The following is a 16619-nucleotide window of genomic DNA, read 5'->3' as shown; positions in this document are numbered from 1 at the left end:
TAATATTATTATTTTATAGATATATTTTGTAGTGCAAGTAAAGTGGTCTTTTTTGGAAAAGATATTTTGTACAATACTCCAACAGCTTCACTCTGTATGCCTATACTGCACATTCCAAACATGGATGGCATCGAACAACGGGACCTGACCAGCATCACGGGACACTTTTAGCATTTCATCAACAACTTGGCCGGCAGAGTTTGAATGCTATTAGGTCTTATTCTATGACCAAATCAAACAGGCTTATGAAGATAAGAAGAATTATAGCTACATGTTGACCTTTACTGTCCAATAACTGCACTCCTCAGTGAGTGTAATCCCTTATGGTTTATACACAAGACGTGTTTCCCCTTGAAAACCTTTTTTTTTAAAGGTTATGTTTACACACCATAGACACCGACTATGATCCGGCTTTGGTCTACACTAAAAAGGATTAAATCTCTTGAGGCTTGAGGAAGAGCTTTGAGAAACGGTCACAGCGTCTTCCTGACTTATCAGACTTCACAGAGGTGCAGACGTGGTTGCTACAGCTGCCAAAGAGCAGCTGAGAACAGAGAAAATGTAACCTTTCTTACTATAGCACTAAGTTAAAGGTCTGACTACCTTATCTGCTGTGATATATCTTCTCAAAACCCGTTTCCAGTGGAAAATAGTGCATGTTGAAGATATATAAACTGGCAAAATCACAAACTTTCATTTCTGTTGTTAGAGATTTAAAGGCTGCCTCTGAAAAAAAAAATGGTTTGCTTACATTTTTCAACCATTTCTAGGAAGCCAATCTGTTTTTTAAAAGAGAATAACATCAATCACAAACTACTGTGAGCAGGGCCTTAACTGCAACCCCACCCCAAAGAAATATCTGACTATACTGTACAAACATTTTTTTATTTTTTTCCCCATTATATTTATTCATTGAACTGTTTTAGTTTTATTTTCTTAAATTTCTTCTCCCTACATTATCGAATTCATTACATTTCCTGTTATATAATTTTACGTGAAAAAATACATAATCCCTTGGTTTTATTGTAATTTAACTTGCACATTTAAAGATGTTGACTTTGAAGAACATCAGAATCAAACCTTGAAAAACCCCCCAAAGTATAATTTGTGTGCATTTAAGAACCTCCTCAGGTCATTAAAGGGATCGACATTTTGGGAAATACTCTTATTCGCTTTCTTGCCGAGAGTTAGATGAGGAGCTACCACTCTCATGTCTCTACATTAAATATGAAGTTGCAGCCAGTTAGCTTAGCTTAGCATAAAGACTGGAAACAGGGGGAAACAGCTAGCCTGGCTCTGTCCAAAGGCGACAAAATCGGCCTACCAGCACTTCTAAAGCTCCTTAATTAACACATTATTTCTTGTTTGTTTAATCTGTAAAAACCAAAGTGTTTCTTGACCGGGAGCAGATGTCAGGCGACCAGTGGAGGGAAGTCACTGCTCCTGGCCAAGAAATAGCGAACTGGTGTTTTTACACTTCAGTTTTTTTCAAATAAGATATAAAACATATTAATCAGTTAGCTTTAGAGGTGCTGGTAGGTGGATTTTGTTACCGTTGGACAGAGCCAGGCTAGCTGTTTCCCCCTGTTTCCAGTCTTTAAGCTAAGCTAAGCTAATCGCCTGCTGGCTGTAACTACATATGTACCGAATAGACGTGCGAGAGGTATTGATCTTCTCATCTAAATCTCGCCAAGAAAACGAATAAGCATATCTTCCAAAACCATTCCTTTAAATCTCCTTAAATTTCCACAAATATAACAGAGGATAGGTATATGGTAGCTGCAGCGCTGACTGAGAGTACAGGAATTAGTCATCAATCCTTTTTTCAAATCACATATTGTTGTGAAGCAGGGTTTCAGACTCTGATTCTGATGCTGCAGAGTTATTAAATCCATTCAGAGGCATCAGAAACTGCTTCAGGGAAGCTTCTAGATTCAAACCTGAAACCGTCGGGTGAGCTGTGATGCCGGTCGGGTCCCTGCAAATGATCACACACTTCTTGAACCAGTCTCGTCAGGTGTATAGCTCAACACACACATTTTTAAAAAAAAAAAAAAGAACTAAAGGAGAAAAAGTAATCAACCTTGTTTTATTTTTCTATCGGTGCACGGTGTACAGCTACTGTCAGAATCAAAAACCGGCTTTCTGAGCCGTTGTTGTTTTACTGTTTTTTATTTCTGTTCCTTTTCGGTGGTGCTTTAGATTCCTTCATTTTCTAATTTCTAGTGATATTTGATTCTTTTCTTCTCTCTTTCTGTCTTCACCTGACTTTGTACCAGACTCTTGATTGTCTTGATTTCCTCCGCCGGGGCTTTGTACCTACAGTAATACCAATGTGAAACGTGTATTCTCCTCATGATTTGACTCAGTGGAAGTGTGATGTTTACATGTACAGATTTTTTGCGATTCTTTCTGGGGTTTTATTTTTGGGTTTGTTTGTTTGTTTTTCTGTTTCGTTTCCTCTCATCTCTCTGTCCTTCTCCCTCCCCCCCTCTCTCTTTTTCCCCTCATCCCTGTTGACTGACTCCTTCCTTACACGCTGAAGGGAAATGGGACTGCGTCTAAACACAATTATCACCATTTTCACACACAAGCCTATCGCATGAGGGGACGCGTTGACACTTTCAGTCGGTCACTTTTCTTCACCAGACACCTGCTTAGATTTTTGGGGTTTTTTTAGCTCTGCATCCTTTTAGAAATGACTCGTTAGCATTCAGTTAGCATTCGCCTTTGAAATGCTGAAGGTGCACCTATGTTTCATTGAGGAATGCTAACAGTTAGTTTGTGATTATCAGTTCGCTGTGGACAAAATGTTTTAATTTTGTGCTTGATGAAGAAACGTCACGCAGCTGAAATTGAGAAGTGAGGCGTCCCCGGACGAAACCGATTGTTTGGGGTGGGGGTGGGAGTCGAGCTGTGTGTTTGTTTGCCTCTGGGGGTGGGGGGGGGCTGACCTTTGACCTCTTGGCTAACTCCACAGCACACAAAATCACAGTGGGGCCACAATGACCCTCCACTGGTGTGACCAGGATCCGGTGGAGATGATTCCTCAGTGAATGATAAGCCATTACAGACCCTGTGTGTTGGGTCTCTTAGTCTATTAGTATATTTAGCAAAACTTTAAACTGCAGATGACAAAACTCAACCTCAGGAAAAACAAAAAACAAGGTCGCTTTTGTAAAAACATGTCTAACTGAAGGCCCATTTCCCTCTCTCTTTGATACCATATAAATTATATCAAAAATTCTTTTTATATTTATTGTGTTTATTATTATATATAACAGTGGATACCTTTTTTCCAGTAGCTGTGGCTAAATATTTTGATTCTTTAGAAAAGTGTTGATAATATATGTGACGCAACGTAAACGATCGAGGAAAAAAAAAAGAAGTTAAAAAAGAAATCTAGGGTTATTTTTTTCTGTTTGATGACTACGTCGGAGCAGTACGGGCGTGTTTGTTTAGCCTAACAACGAGAACATATCACTCTGGTCCATGACAAACCAATGATCGAAAAACTGAGCTTTCTTTTGTGTGATGTCACTGCTAAAACTGAAATGTTTCTGGACTTAAAAAAAAAAATAATTGTGACCATTTAGTTTAGTTTTTTTGTTTTCTCCCGAGCTGTATGTCACAAAGCTAAATATACTAATAAAACGGTGTGCTATCTATCAAACAGAGCAACGTTTATTCCTTCTTTTATATTTCTCACTGTTGACTGAAGGTGCACCGATGATTGTCACTTGAGTATTTTCTGTTACTGTTACTACTTCTACTCCTCTACATTTCAGAGGGAAATATTGCATTCTTTACTACATTTATTTGACAGCTGTAGTGACTTTTCATTAAGATTTTACATTTAAAAAAAACCCTCTGATAAGGTAATAAAATACAATGCATTGTTGAAGATTAAACCAGTGATTTTTAATTGTTTTGGCTTGTGATCTCTTACAAAAAGCAGTGTCTATTTGGGGCCTCCACTGAAAAGACATTTCCCCTCTAACCTTAAATGTATCCAACATTTCACAAAAAAAGCAAAGATGAGAGAAAAGTCCACAATATAAATACAAATTTGTGTGTCAGAGTTTTTTCTTCGTTCCTCTCTCATTAATCATCTCACGACCCCTCAGATTTATCTGGCGACCCTTTGGAGGGGCCCGACCCCGAGGTTGGGAACCTAAACTAGCTAACTGTATAGACAGAAGTTAAAATTAGCTCCACCTCAAGCAGCTACAACAGTATAATGCTGCTCTAACACTGCTGCATGTCAGTTAATATTCTAATATAACAATATATCAATCACAGGGGACATTTTACTGCAGAACGTGCTTTTACTTTTGATACTTTAAGTACATTTTGTTGATAATACTGTACTTAAGAAGGATTTGAATGCAGGACTTTAACTTGTAATGGAGTATTTCTACATAGTTGTATTGTTACTTTTATTTAAGTAAACAGTGTGATACTTCTTCCATCACTGTCAGAAGGTTCTTGCAAGAGTTCAAAGCTCTCTCTCTCATTCCTTTTTCACTCTTTTGCTGCAGTATTGTATTGATCTCCCCTGTGAACTGAAACTGAACAACAGTCTGTGATACGGAGACTTTGTTCATTAGACTTCTGGTGCAACTGTATCTTACAGAGTCAACGTGTACGCCGAGAAACGGAGCCTTTCACCAACTTAGAGCTGCTGTTCCAACTGAAAGATTAAGATTAGCGCTCAAACTGAAAAGCTTCCATGTTGGATTTGAACCAGTTTTAGGCTGAAAACGTTCCTGCTCTGATCAAAAGGATGGCTGTGGCTCTCAGTGTGTGATCCAGCTACCTCAAGATGGTGAAAGTCCAAACCAACCAAAGACTCCACCCGCTGATAATCACTCATCAGTGAAATCACCTGCTGACTGTTACAGCATGTGCCCCTAAAATTAACTTGCTCAAAAATAAGACTGTGATTGACTAAAACTAGTGATGGAAAGTAACTAAGTACCTTTACTCAAGTTCTGTACTGAAGTACAAAGTTGAGGTTACTTTTCAGATTCTAATTTTTCACTCCCTTCCTGTCCAGTGAAAACCATGTATCTCCAGATGTGGTGATTGTGAATGTTTGTGACGAAGAGTTTCCTTCATGTGCTGAGAAAACTCCTCCTCCTCCTGAAGCTGAATAAACTCGGATCAGCTGGAAAACGCATCGTCTGAGCTCACGAAAAGTTGACTTTTTGGAGATACGTGGTTCTCACAGGACAGCCATGCTGCAAACACGTGATGATCTTATAGACCACGATGCATTGCTGCAGATTAAACTACCCAACAGTTTATAAAGCCATTAAAATGAGCTCAACCTTAAACATCTGCAGCAGTAAAATGCAACACACACATTAATGCAGCAGGAATATGAATTCAGAAACATCAGATATAATAATAAAACACTGACAGGTGACATTTATATCCGCCTCATCACCTGAAATTCATTAAAGTCTGATGATGACTGAAGGTTTCTTGCCAGGAGGATTCTTGTTGTAGAAGCACTTCATGATTTAGAGACTCGTGAGGTTTTTTTTTTTTTTTTTTTTTTTTTTTTTTTTTTTACACTGCAGTTGTAACAACAGCTTTCAGGAGAAAACCCTGACAAGTTGTCCTGTTCCCTCATCAGTGTGTGGTGTTCAGCTCGTCCCGGGGCTTACTTTGTAGTGAAGTGCTGTAATTTCTTTGCATCCTGTGTGCTTTTCTGCAGTAATGATGCAGAACTGATGCGCGAAAAGGCTCAAGGGGAGGAAAGGCTGCAGTCATTAGACTCCACAGTCTATAAATAAAAACCCAGAGGAAGCCTCAGACTCTCATTTCTGGAGTCATTTAGTTGTATTGATCCTGATCATACAGACTGTCATTATTTATTAATCTGCAGGGATTTTCTCGATTCGTCGTTTAGGATATAAAATGTCAAAAAAATAGTGGGAAAAAATGCCTGTTACAAGTTCCCAGGGCCCAAACTGTCTTCAGGTAGCTTGTTTTGTCCGACCAACAGTCCAAAAGCCAAATGTGTTCAATTCACAATCATATTAAACAGAGAAAAGCAGAAAGTCCTCACGCTGGAACCAGAAAATGTTTGGAAATTCTACTTGGAAAAAGGACTAAAATGATTAATCGATTATCAAAATTGTTGCACGTTAATTTTCTGCTGATCGACTAATTGATTGATCATTTCATCTCCACAACAGACAAGCCAAGAATTATTTTAGAGATCAAGAAGTTCAAGATCAAAACTTTCAAAGTGAATAAAACTGTTTATTAAATGAAGTGATTTGAGAGCGAGAAAAGGCTTCCGGACACGGACACACACACACACACACACACACACACACACACATTATTAATCAAACTAGCCTCTCTTGCTCTCTCTCTCCACCCCCCTCTCTCTATCTTTGAACACACCCATCAGTATCCTCCTCCCCCTCAGGACGCAGGTGTGCGAGCAGCCGCGGGTGTGCGGAGCGCCAAACCCAAACTTTTTACGCACCGTGCCGCCGCCTCCCCGTCACGGTTCTCCCCCCCCCCTCCGTGGATTAACACCTGAGCATCGGCCGCTGCAGCTGTTCTGCCGTTTACGCCACATTACAATGGATTAACGTTTCCTCGGGAGTCATGCTCACATTTTCGGCTCATCCCGGGTCGCGCCGCCGAGTCCTCGCAGGGAACCGATCCGACTTGGATGCCCTCCATTCCCGTTTCCGCATTCCCGCAGCCGCCGTGCGCACTGCAGGCGTGTAGCCCAACATCTCAACAGAAAAAACCGGTTCCTCCGGCTAATCTACCCAACTACTGCTGGCGGTGCATTATGTTTCCAGCCAGAGGGAGAGAGGGAAACCGGAGGACCGAACGGCTGGTGACTGTCGGCTGTAACCGGCCGTTTTTAGGTTGAAGCGCGTCTTATTGATCGGTGTTACGGTAAAACCTGGAATAACCCCGCCGCCGCGCTCCTTCATGTCCCGGGATGGAGAGTTGCTGCCGCTCCTGTATGCCATGTTTAAACCGGCTCTGGAACTGCATTTGGCCCGAGTTCCGCTACCCAAACGTCCCCAACAACAACCATGTCATCGCCAACCCGGCCGCGCAGGCGGCGGAGATCCGCACCGTGTCCGGCGAAATCCGCGTCCCGTCGCCCAAGAAGCGGCCGGTGCAGCTTTACGCGGCGCTCTTCGACTTCGAGGCCCGCAGCGACGACGAGCTGACGGTGAAGGAGGGGGACAAGCTGTCGGTGATCGAGAAGCGGGGGGAGTACGTGCTGGCCAAGAAGCTGACCGGGTCTCTGGAGTCCGGACTGATCCCGGCGAACTACGTGGCTCTGCTGCAGGACGAGTTCGCCAAACACAAGTGAGTGTTCAAAACACGTCCTCTGCTCTTTCTGTCGATTAGCCAAATGTCATCTGGTCCTAAGGTGCTGATGCGGGACCTGGTCTTTAATCTGCTGTGGATGTCAGTTAAATCCCCCAAATGTTGCCTAAATGTATTCAAGGGGCAGAGGGTTACAACTCTAAACAGGGTCTGGTCATGAATCCGGTTTCTTTGCGGGATTTGGAGGTTTGATCCGGAAGAAGTCATTAACTGACAGCTGCCTGAGTTTGACCTCCACAGAAATCTGTCACCAAAAGTCCTGGGGGAGAAATGATGTAATCTGACGTATTTTCCTGATAGATTTCTCCAGTTGAAGCCTAATTTTCTATAACATTCAGAGCTGAAATGATTAGGCAATTAACTGGATCAATCAATCCACAGAGAATTAACTGGCAGCTGTTTTTGATAATTGATCAATGGTCATTTTTTTAAAACAAATATGCCACAAAAATTCACTGGTTCCAACTCTCCAATTTGATCGGCTGATTTTCATTTACTCTTTTTATCTCATTTCAAATGTAATATTTCTTTTGGCAACACGATTATCTGCAGCTATTTTGGTAATCCAGTTAATAATTTAAGTTAAAAATGGCAAAAACGCACTGGTTCCATCATCTCAAATGGGAATATTTTTGGTTTTCTTAGTCGTTTGGCTTTGGACTGTTGGTTGGACAAAACAAGAAATCTGAATAAGTCAACTTGAGCTTAAAGTTAACGAGTATTTTCATTATCAAATAGTCTAATCTAAAAATTAATAATTTTCTTGATTAATACTTTGGTCCATAATAAGTTAAAAAAAAAAAAAAAATACCCATCACAATTTACCAAAGTTTTCTGACAGAGTCCGAAACACAAAGAGATTCAATTTACTATCATAGAGCTGAGATGATTAATCGATTAGTCGATTAGTCGATCGACAGACGATTACTCTGCAACTATCTTGATAATTGATTAGTAATTTAAGAAGTCCCGGGTTCCACCTTCTCAAATGTGAATATTTTCGGTTTTCTCGGAGCCTCCCGGCATTCAAAGCAAAGTTCAGCACAAATCTTTGGGCGTCTGCTGCTGTTGGACCGGACCGGAGCTAAATGCAGCCGGGAGCCTGCAGCTGCCGGTCCTCCATTATTCATTCAGACTGCAGGGAATCATCACGTTTCAGCCGAGCTCGCTCTCTCCAAGGCTGACTTCACTGTCTGTGTTCGTGTTGCTGAGCCGACACTGGCTCCACACCGTCCCACTGTCCTCCAACACGCCACTGAGGCTGACGATAAGGACCACTGGCTGATGATTGTCTCTGATACCAGAACAATAACATCACTGATTCTATTTTAGGTAGAAAGCCTACCAAGAAGATCAAATCAGCAGTGTTCTTATAATAATCCTGTTCGTGCTGACCTCACTGTGCTTTCTGCTGTTTATTATCTCCTGCAGCATCACTTTAAAAATTCCTGTAAGGAGATACGCTCAGTTTCCAGGTCCACCAAATATACTGAGAGGTTTTTGTAATATTTTACAAATATTCCACCCCCTTCATATCAATAAGGGAAGACTAAATATCAGAACCAGCGGCACAAACCACAGCCTCCAAAATGATCATAAAGTCGAAACAACACCTTTCTAAAACAGCTGAAGGGAGGATTTATTGCCAACTTGTTGCATCAGACTTCATTAGTTTTAGCTAGGTGTACCTAATAAACTGGTAACTGAGTGTATATCTTCACTGTTACGTTCGTCACATTAGTTCTTACTATTTTCCAGTATCTGCGGTCTTTTAAAGGTAAAGAGAAAGTAAAATAAATGTCCTGGTTTCTGTACATGAAGGATGAGACCAAGTGAATTACACGCAGGGTCATTTTTTTTTTAATACAGTAAAAAAGTGAAAAAACTACATTTACCTTAACTTTACCTACAGAGTGAGGACATTTTGGCCGGTCCTCACAACTTAAAAAAGGGCTGTTTGAAGGTTAAGACTTGGTTTTAAGGGTTAGGGTAGAATCAGGTTAGGGTTAGGCATTTGGTTGTGAAGGTGGTTAGGGGCTAGGGAATGCATTATGTCAATGGCAGTCCTCACAAAGATAGAAGCAGAAGGGTGTGTGTGTGAGGACAGGAGTTTAAAATTAGTTTTAAGTAGTAATTTTAAGGTCCGGCAAACTTTTATCCTGTGATGAAGCTCCATAATATCACCGTGGTGCTCAGTAATCAGTATTTTATGACCTATACCAATGAGTTTATAGTAACTAGTATTTTTAGGGCTGTAAATAATGATTTATTTTCATTATTAAGCAATCTGCTGATTATTTGATTAATCAACGAATCATTTTGTCTGTAAAATGTCAGATAATGGTGAAAAACTCCCAAGACGACACCATGAAAGCGCATGTTTTCTCAGACCAACAGTCCAAAATTCACAAACATAAAATTTTAAGTGATTTTTAAAACAAAAAAAAAAAACAAAAAAAAACAAACGTTTTCAGATTGAGATCAACTTTATTATCCCGCTCATTCTTTTGGTCCGTGTGCTCCAAACATCTAACGCCATAAAATCCCCAGTAAAAACTACAGCCAACACCCAATAAGACATAATCTCCATAAAACGCATCGCATTGACACAGAACAATAATAATAATAAAACTATAAATTCAAATAAAACAGTCAATCCAAAGCAGTAAAGTTGATGCAGAAGTGCCAGAGAGCAGCTGACCTGTTGATTCGACCTGCGTGCCATGTGGAGGGGATGGATGGGTGCTATCCTGTGCGATACTGGATTTTCTGCTTGAAAAATGACTGAAACAATTAATCTTTTTATCTTTCTGTTGACTGACTAATCGATTGAGAGACTAATTGTTGCAGCTCTAGTATTTTTACCCCTGTAGTGACACTGTATTGCTATAACAGTCCCACAGAAACGTAGTGCTGACACTTGTTGTGTTTATAGTGACTTTACCTTCACGGTATTTCTAGATTTTTCATTTCGATCTAACATATACCCCTACAGTGTGAGACTTCTAGAGTCTGTTATAAGATCTTGAAGCAGTTTATCAGAATTTCTCTCCTGGTTCTTGAGTCGCTGCTTGTTGGTACTGTCGGTGAAACCTGAGCGTCATGGAGAGCAGACACGCCCTCCCTGATAATGTAAAGTAAATACAGGTCAGTTTCTGATATCTGAGCAAACAGGCAACAACACTTCAACTCTTCATCTCTTTATGAGTTGAACTTTCTGAATAAATCCCTCCAAAGTATCACTTTTCTATATAAACACTGGACTTATTGACGTGTATTCTGTTATCATACAGTGCTGCTGCTGTTGAAACTGACTGGACCAGTTAGTTAAGCTGTGTAACTGTGTTGTTGTTGTTATGTTTACCTTCTTTACTCTGATTGTCAGCTTGCAACGTGCAAAATGTGACCTATGCAGAGGTGGAATGTAACTTTACTCACGAACTGTACTTACGTGCAAATTTGAGGTACTTTTATTTGAGTCTTCTTCTTCTTCTTCTTCTTCTTCTGCTACACTAACTTGTAACTAAAGCTGTCAAACAATTGTACTTTAGAAATTAAGATTTCCTTTCACACAAAACATGAAAATGTCCAAGTAGAGCTGAAATGATTAGTTGATTAATCAACTGACAGAAAATTAATTGGCAACTATTTGGATAATTGTTTTCCAGCTTCTCAAATGTGAAGAGTTGCTGCTTTTCCTTTTTTAATTATTTTAATAATTTTGACTTATTGTTAATAATGTTGAGGTTTGGCCTGTCGGTCGGACACAACAAGCGTTGTGAAGGCGTCACTTTTGGGCTCTGGGCCGTCGTGACGGCATTTCTCACTATTTTCAGAATTTTTACAAACCAAACAATCAATCGATTAACGGAGAAATTAATCAGCAGATGAATGAAAATCCAGAATGAAAATAATCATCAGACTTTACTTTTAATACTTTTAAGTACATTTTCCTGATTATACTGACGTACTTAAGTAACATTTTCAATGCAGGACTTTGACTTGTAACAGAGTAATTTTACAGTGTGGTGTCAGTGCTTTTAGTGCAGTAAAGGATCTGAATACTTCCTGCACCGCTGCATCTGTGTGCGGGCATCTGGATGCCGGCTTTCACGTGTAACACATTCTTCTGTCTGTCTTCTCTTTGTTCACCTTTTGATTCTTCCATTCATCCATGTTACTCTGTTTTCATTCATCATGATTATGTATTTCTTTGTGTTCACATACTGTCTGATCATCTTGCCTTCTCTCTGCGCAGGTGGTACTATGGGAACATAAACCGTGTGAAAGCTGAGAAGCTGCTGCTGGCTTCCCAAAACAAAGATGGCTCCTTCCTGGTTCGCATCAGTGAGAGTCACAGTGATGAGTACACAGTCTCTGGTAAGTGCCACCACCACTCATCCATGATCAACAGTGACCTTTGACCCTCCCGGGTTCCTCTCTGCCTTCCCACCTGGTTTCCTCTTCCTTCTTCAAACCAGGATTCGCACTCTGACTTTTTAATCCCTTCTTGTTTTGTTTGTTGTATCTGTATCTTGTTGTGACTTAAACAAGTTGGAGAAAAACATTCTGATCATTTACATGAAAGGTTTGTAAACTCTTCTGATTTAGCTGTTATTAAATCTTTCACTCATGGAGTTCAAGATATTCCAGAAACTCCATGCTACAGTGGCAGAGAGAGCTTAAAGCGACTGTAGGTAACTTTTGCTGAACAGTGACGATTGTGGCCACAACTGACCGTTACATGATAACGGTTAACGCTAAATAGTAGTGTAACAGTAGCACATGTATAGAAATAGAAGAGCCATAATGTCAGTTACACAGCAATATCTACCTTAAGTTTGCTGACATTAGCCACCACAAGTTAACTGGTCATACCAGAGCAAGTTAGTCCGTAGCAGCAGTGTATCGATTTGAGTAAGAGTGCGTTTTATTTCTGATTAATTCAACAAAAACCTGCTGTTTCTCGGTTAAAAACGGACAGTCTTGCTTTAACGTTACAGCAACTATAAGAAAACAAATAAAGAACAAATCTGCATCACTGTGATACTCTGTTGCCAGTTTATTAAAACTAGTCTAATACAACAGTCCCGCAATAAATCCTAATACAGCAATACAGTTCAACAGCGCCACAAACTGCAGCCTCCAAAGTGATCGTACAGTTGAATCGACACGTCTCAAACAGTTTCAGTAACATCAGAAACACGTCATCAGAATGTTAAAACGTAACTGAGCATTTTTTTGACGAGTCAGTTTTGTCCCACGAAAATGTCTGTCCCGTGCGACTCGTAGCGTTTCTGTATTTGCATCGTTTCTTCCTGAATGTGTGATTTATTTATTTATTTGCAGGGTTTCTTTCTAAACGTGACGTGTGCATTGTCAAAGTGGTGGAGAGGTTTTCGTCATTTGCGTGTGTTTTTCTTAAGTTGCTGTGCTTTGAGCTCTTGGCCGCCGCACCGTGTTCGGCGAGGGTCCTGTTTCTCCCTGCATTTCTTCTTCGCCTCCTCCCTCCCTCCTCCTCTCTTCTTCATCCATCCTGTCCTCCATCCATCACCCCCTCCTGCCTCCGCTGCCCCTTTGTCTTTCAAGGTCTACAGCCTCTGTCAACCTTAAGCTCCCTGCCTTCGATTTTCTCTCTCTGCTCCTACCATAGAGGGCAGAAGGTGACACAACATGCCCTCAGGCAGCCATGTTGGAGGTCGACGGTACACGGCAACAACGGCTGATTGCAGTTTTTAAATTATACGACTTGGTGTCGAATAGAAATAATTCATCTCTGTTTTGATTTTCGGATTTGGAGCTGCTTATTTTTGAGACTGACCACTTTTAGTCTGCTCACTGTTACAGTCCAGTGATGCTGGATCTTGTGGGTAGACCTGGTTAAGGATGTGCACATGCATGCTCACATTTGTGCAAGAAATATAAATTAAACTATAAAAGAAACTGAAAGAGAGAAACAAATCGTTGGCACTGAATTAGACGTGTGACATTGCACTTCATTTTTATCATCTTGATTCAAGAGATATAATTGACAGGGATGTTGTGGTTTTGTTTTGGAGGCTCATGTTGTCATCTTCTCTTAAACAGAAAGTGGAGAGTTTATATTAGAGCAGTTTGAGCTTCCACAGAAATATCAGTATCGGCTTATGTGTTGGCTGCTAAGTAACAAGAAATTGCAGTGCAGAAATGTTAAAAATATCTTTGAGGTAGTTTAGAAACAGTGTCGCCTTTACATAGTTTGTCCACCGAAGAGCGCTGACAGGTAAATTTTTCAACTGTAAAATGTCCTTCTCAGTACATGCTGTGGTCACGTTTCTTTGATAAGGGACCCTTGAAAATGTTTAATCATGTTGTTTCATGTTTTTGTCTTAAAAAAGAACAAACGGCCAATTATCGTCTGATTCTTCATCAGTATCGGCCACAAAAATCTGGTATAAGTTGGTAGTACAAAAATCCTGAGGTTTACTTTTCTATTTTTCATATAGCCCATTTTTTGACACATTTGTATTAAATTAATAAAGTGTTCATTTTCTATGATTATTTTTTATGAAGCGCTAGTAAAAAAGAGGGGAAGAGAGGAAAAGGAAGGTGACACATGACTAATGTTCCTGGCTGGACTTGAATCAAGGGGCGTTGTGGTTTTTTGATGTGACTGATACTGTTAAGTTCACCAACACGCCCAACTGGGTGTCAAACCAATCTGGCAACTTCCACTGAAATTAAATGCAAGATGTGATGGCATGTCTTTAAAGGAATAGTTCCACATTTTGAGAAATACTTTCTTTTCGAGAGTTAGGTGAGAAGATTGATGCCACTCTCATGTCTGTGCTTGAAGTAATTAGCTTAGCATAAAGGCTGGAAGCAGGGGGGAAACAACCCTCTGCAAAATGGGAAAACTGCACTTAACAGCTCACTTATTAACACGCTATATTTGTTTAATCTGCACACAAACGGAAATGTAAAAACAACAATGTGTGGTTTTAGTCACGTTCGGTAATTATTTCTTGGCAGCCAGGTGCAGTGACTTCCTGGAGTTTTATGCTGTGTGGATGGATAAACAGTTTTTTCGTCAAGAAATAGTTATAGTGCGTAGCGCAGTATTTTGTTAATAAGTGAGCTTTAGAGGTGTTGGTAGGTGTATTTTTGAAATTTGGAGGGAGCCAGGCTAGCTGTTTCCCCCTGACTGAAGTCTTTATGCTAAGCTAAGCTAATCAGCCCCTTGCTCCAGCTTTGTACTTAACACACAGATATGAGCTTGACATTTATTTTCTCATACAGCTCTCAAAAAGAAAGCAAATCAGCATATTACCAAAATGTTGAACTATTCCTTTAGTAAACTGAGCAGTTCTTGTTTTACAGATTCGGGGGCTGAATAGCTATCAGCTAGCATTTGAAGCAACTAATAATTTATCTTCTGAAATTAAATTAGAGCTTGAATGTAGAAGAACTCAATAAACCTGAACAAACTGTTAGCTAGCTAATGTTTTGTAGACGGGAGAGATTAGCGTTGTCTTCAGTTGTAGTAACCTTCATTTGGAAGCCAGTTGTCGTCATCAGACTACACTTTTATGAATGAGCCCACAGCCAGTTCTCTAGTAGCCCTCATGAGATTTGGGACTACAAAGCCTCTCTTACTCTCTCACCGGAGTCACCTCCAGCCCATTTCTCTCTCTGCTCCTCATGACTTTGTCCCTTCTCTTTCTTTCGTCCTCTTGCTTCACCATCTTCTGTGTCTGCATCTTTTTTTCTCTCCATCGACTTCCATCCTCCCCCTCTCCCCTCTTCCCTCCCCCCTTCTTTCAAGGTCCTTTAGGTCTTGGGGGGGATGCTGCAGTTAGACGTTCAGTTTTCACTGCGCTAGACCTCCTGAAATATGCATCATCAGGACTCTGCGTGCATACGAGCCTGGGAGTGAAGGCAGAACAGACCACGCCTTCAATTATTCTGTTTAATGGCTCAATTACACACATTTCTGTCTGATTTACTGTCTTTCCCACGACCATTTAAACACGATCATCTTCACGTTCTTGGAGAATAATAATAATAATGTGTCTAAATTCATGGTATCACTGTCTGTATCTAGTGTTTCTACATGTATGTGTATCTTGTATTTAGCCACAGTTCTTTTGATATTTAAATTTTTATACGATTACAGCATCTGTCAAATTATTTTGATGGCCAGAGAGTATGGAGCCTCAAAGAGAAATGCTTTGCTCAAGTGGTGCCAGAAGAAGACTGAGGGTTATCAGACCATTGATATCAGAACATTTGTTTATAGAAAAATATCGTAGACAATCTCTGTTGAAAATAAGCACATTTATCTCGGTGTCACCAGGTCAGGTTTGGGAGCGCCAAAGTTAGAAATGTTCAAATTCTACACGTAGTTGCTTTAAAAAAGTATAGTTTTGTCCTCATTCAGTTTTCAGGATGCTGAAGGTCAGCGTCACAGAGTGCAGTAAGAAAATACAGCCTGTAAAACTGCAACAGGCAAACTGTATTCATTCCTACTTTTCCATTTAGTTATTTCATCTTGTCTGGTTTTTTTTTGTTTCTTAAACAGCACTTTGAATTGCACTGTTACTGAAAGATGCTGTATAAAAACTGTTGTCTTCCAGTGGCGGAAAGTAACTAAACAATTACTCAAGTACTGTACTAAAGTACAATCTTGAGTATTTCCATTTTCTGCTACTTTATACTTCTGCTCAACTACATTAAACTGTAGTTACTTCTCAGATTAATACGAAATATAATCAACAAATAAATGATGATGTACTCTAACAGGTTAAGATAAGACTTTATTGATCCCCGGTGGGAATTCACAAGCTAGTACATAAAGTAATTACAATTAGTAATGAACACATTAATAATTATAATCTAATAACATAATATTCTGAAATGGGCCATTCTGCATAATGAGTACTTTTACTTTTTGATGCTGATACTTTTGTACTTTTACGTAAGTAAAAATTTGAATGCAGGACTTTTACTTGTAACAGTATTTCTACACTGCTATTTTTACTTAAGTAAAAGAGCGGAGTACTTCTTCCACCTGTGTTGTCTTCCCTCTCGATGCTCCTTGCACAAGAAGGTGTTGGATGCAAATGAAAAACGATCTCCATTGCAAACACCCAATAAATGATCTAAGCTTTCGTTCGCAGTAACTAGGAATACAATGGAAACAAGTATTAGATATTTTGATCTTTATTCTTTTTAGATGTCTCGGTTGTATAACAGTC

General features: G+C 40.0%; 1 protein-coding gene across 1 annotated transcript in view; it reads left to right on the top strand.

Annotated features, from left to right (window-relative positions):
• Positions 1–1269: 1269 nt before the first annotated feature.
• The window catches only part of srms (src-related kinase lacking C-terminal regulatory tyrosine and N-terminal myristylation sites), a 28245-nt gene continuing 12895 nt past the window's right edge, over positions 1270–16619 (top strand). The window contains exons 1-2 of the mRNA XM_044210194.1: positions 1270–7362; positions 11642–11763. Of these exons, the coding sequence (XP_044066129.1) occupies positions 6983–7362; positions 11642–11763 (502 nt within the window). The 5' untranslated portion in view covers positions 1270–6982. The remainder of the gene's footprint in view (positions 7363–11641; positions 11764–16619) is intronic.

The sequence above is a fragment of the Siniperca chuatsi genome, linkage group LG10 (genome assembly GCF_020085105.1).
Source record: "Siniperca chuatsi isolate FFG_IHB_CAS linkage group LG10, ASM2008510v1, whole genome shotgun sequence".
In the NCBI taxonomy this organism is placed as follows: Eukaryota; Metazoa; Chordata; class Actinopteri; order Centrarchiformes; family Sinipercidae; genus Siniperca; species Siniperca chuatsi.
Note: the sequence above shows the minus strand (reverse complement) of the source record. Positions and strands in the feature narration are given on the sequence as shown.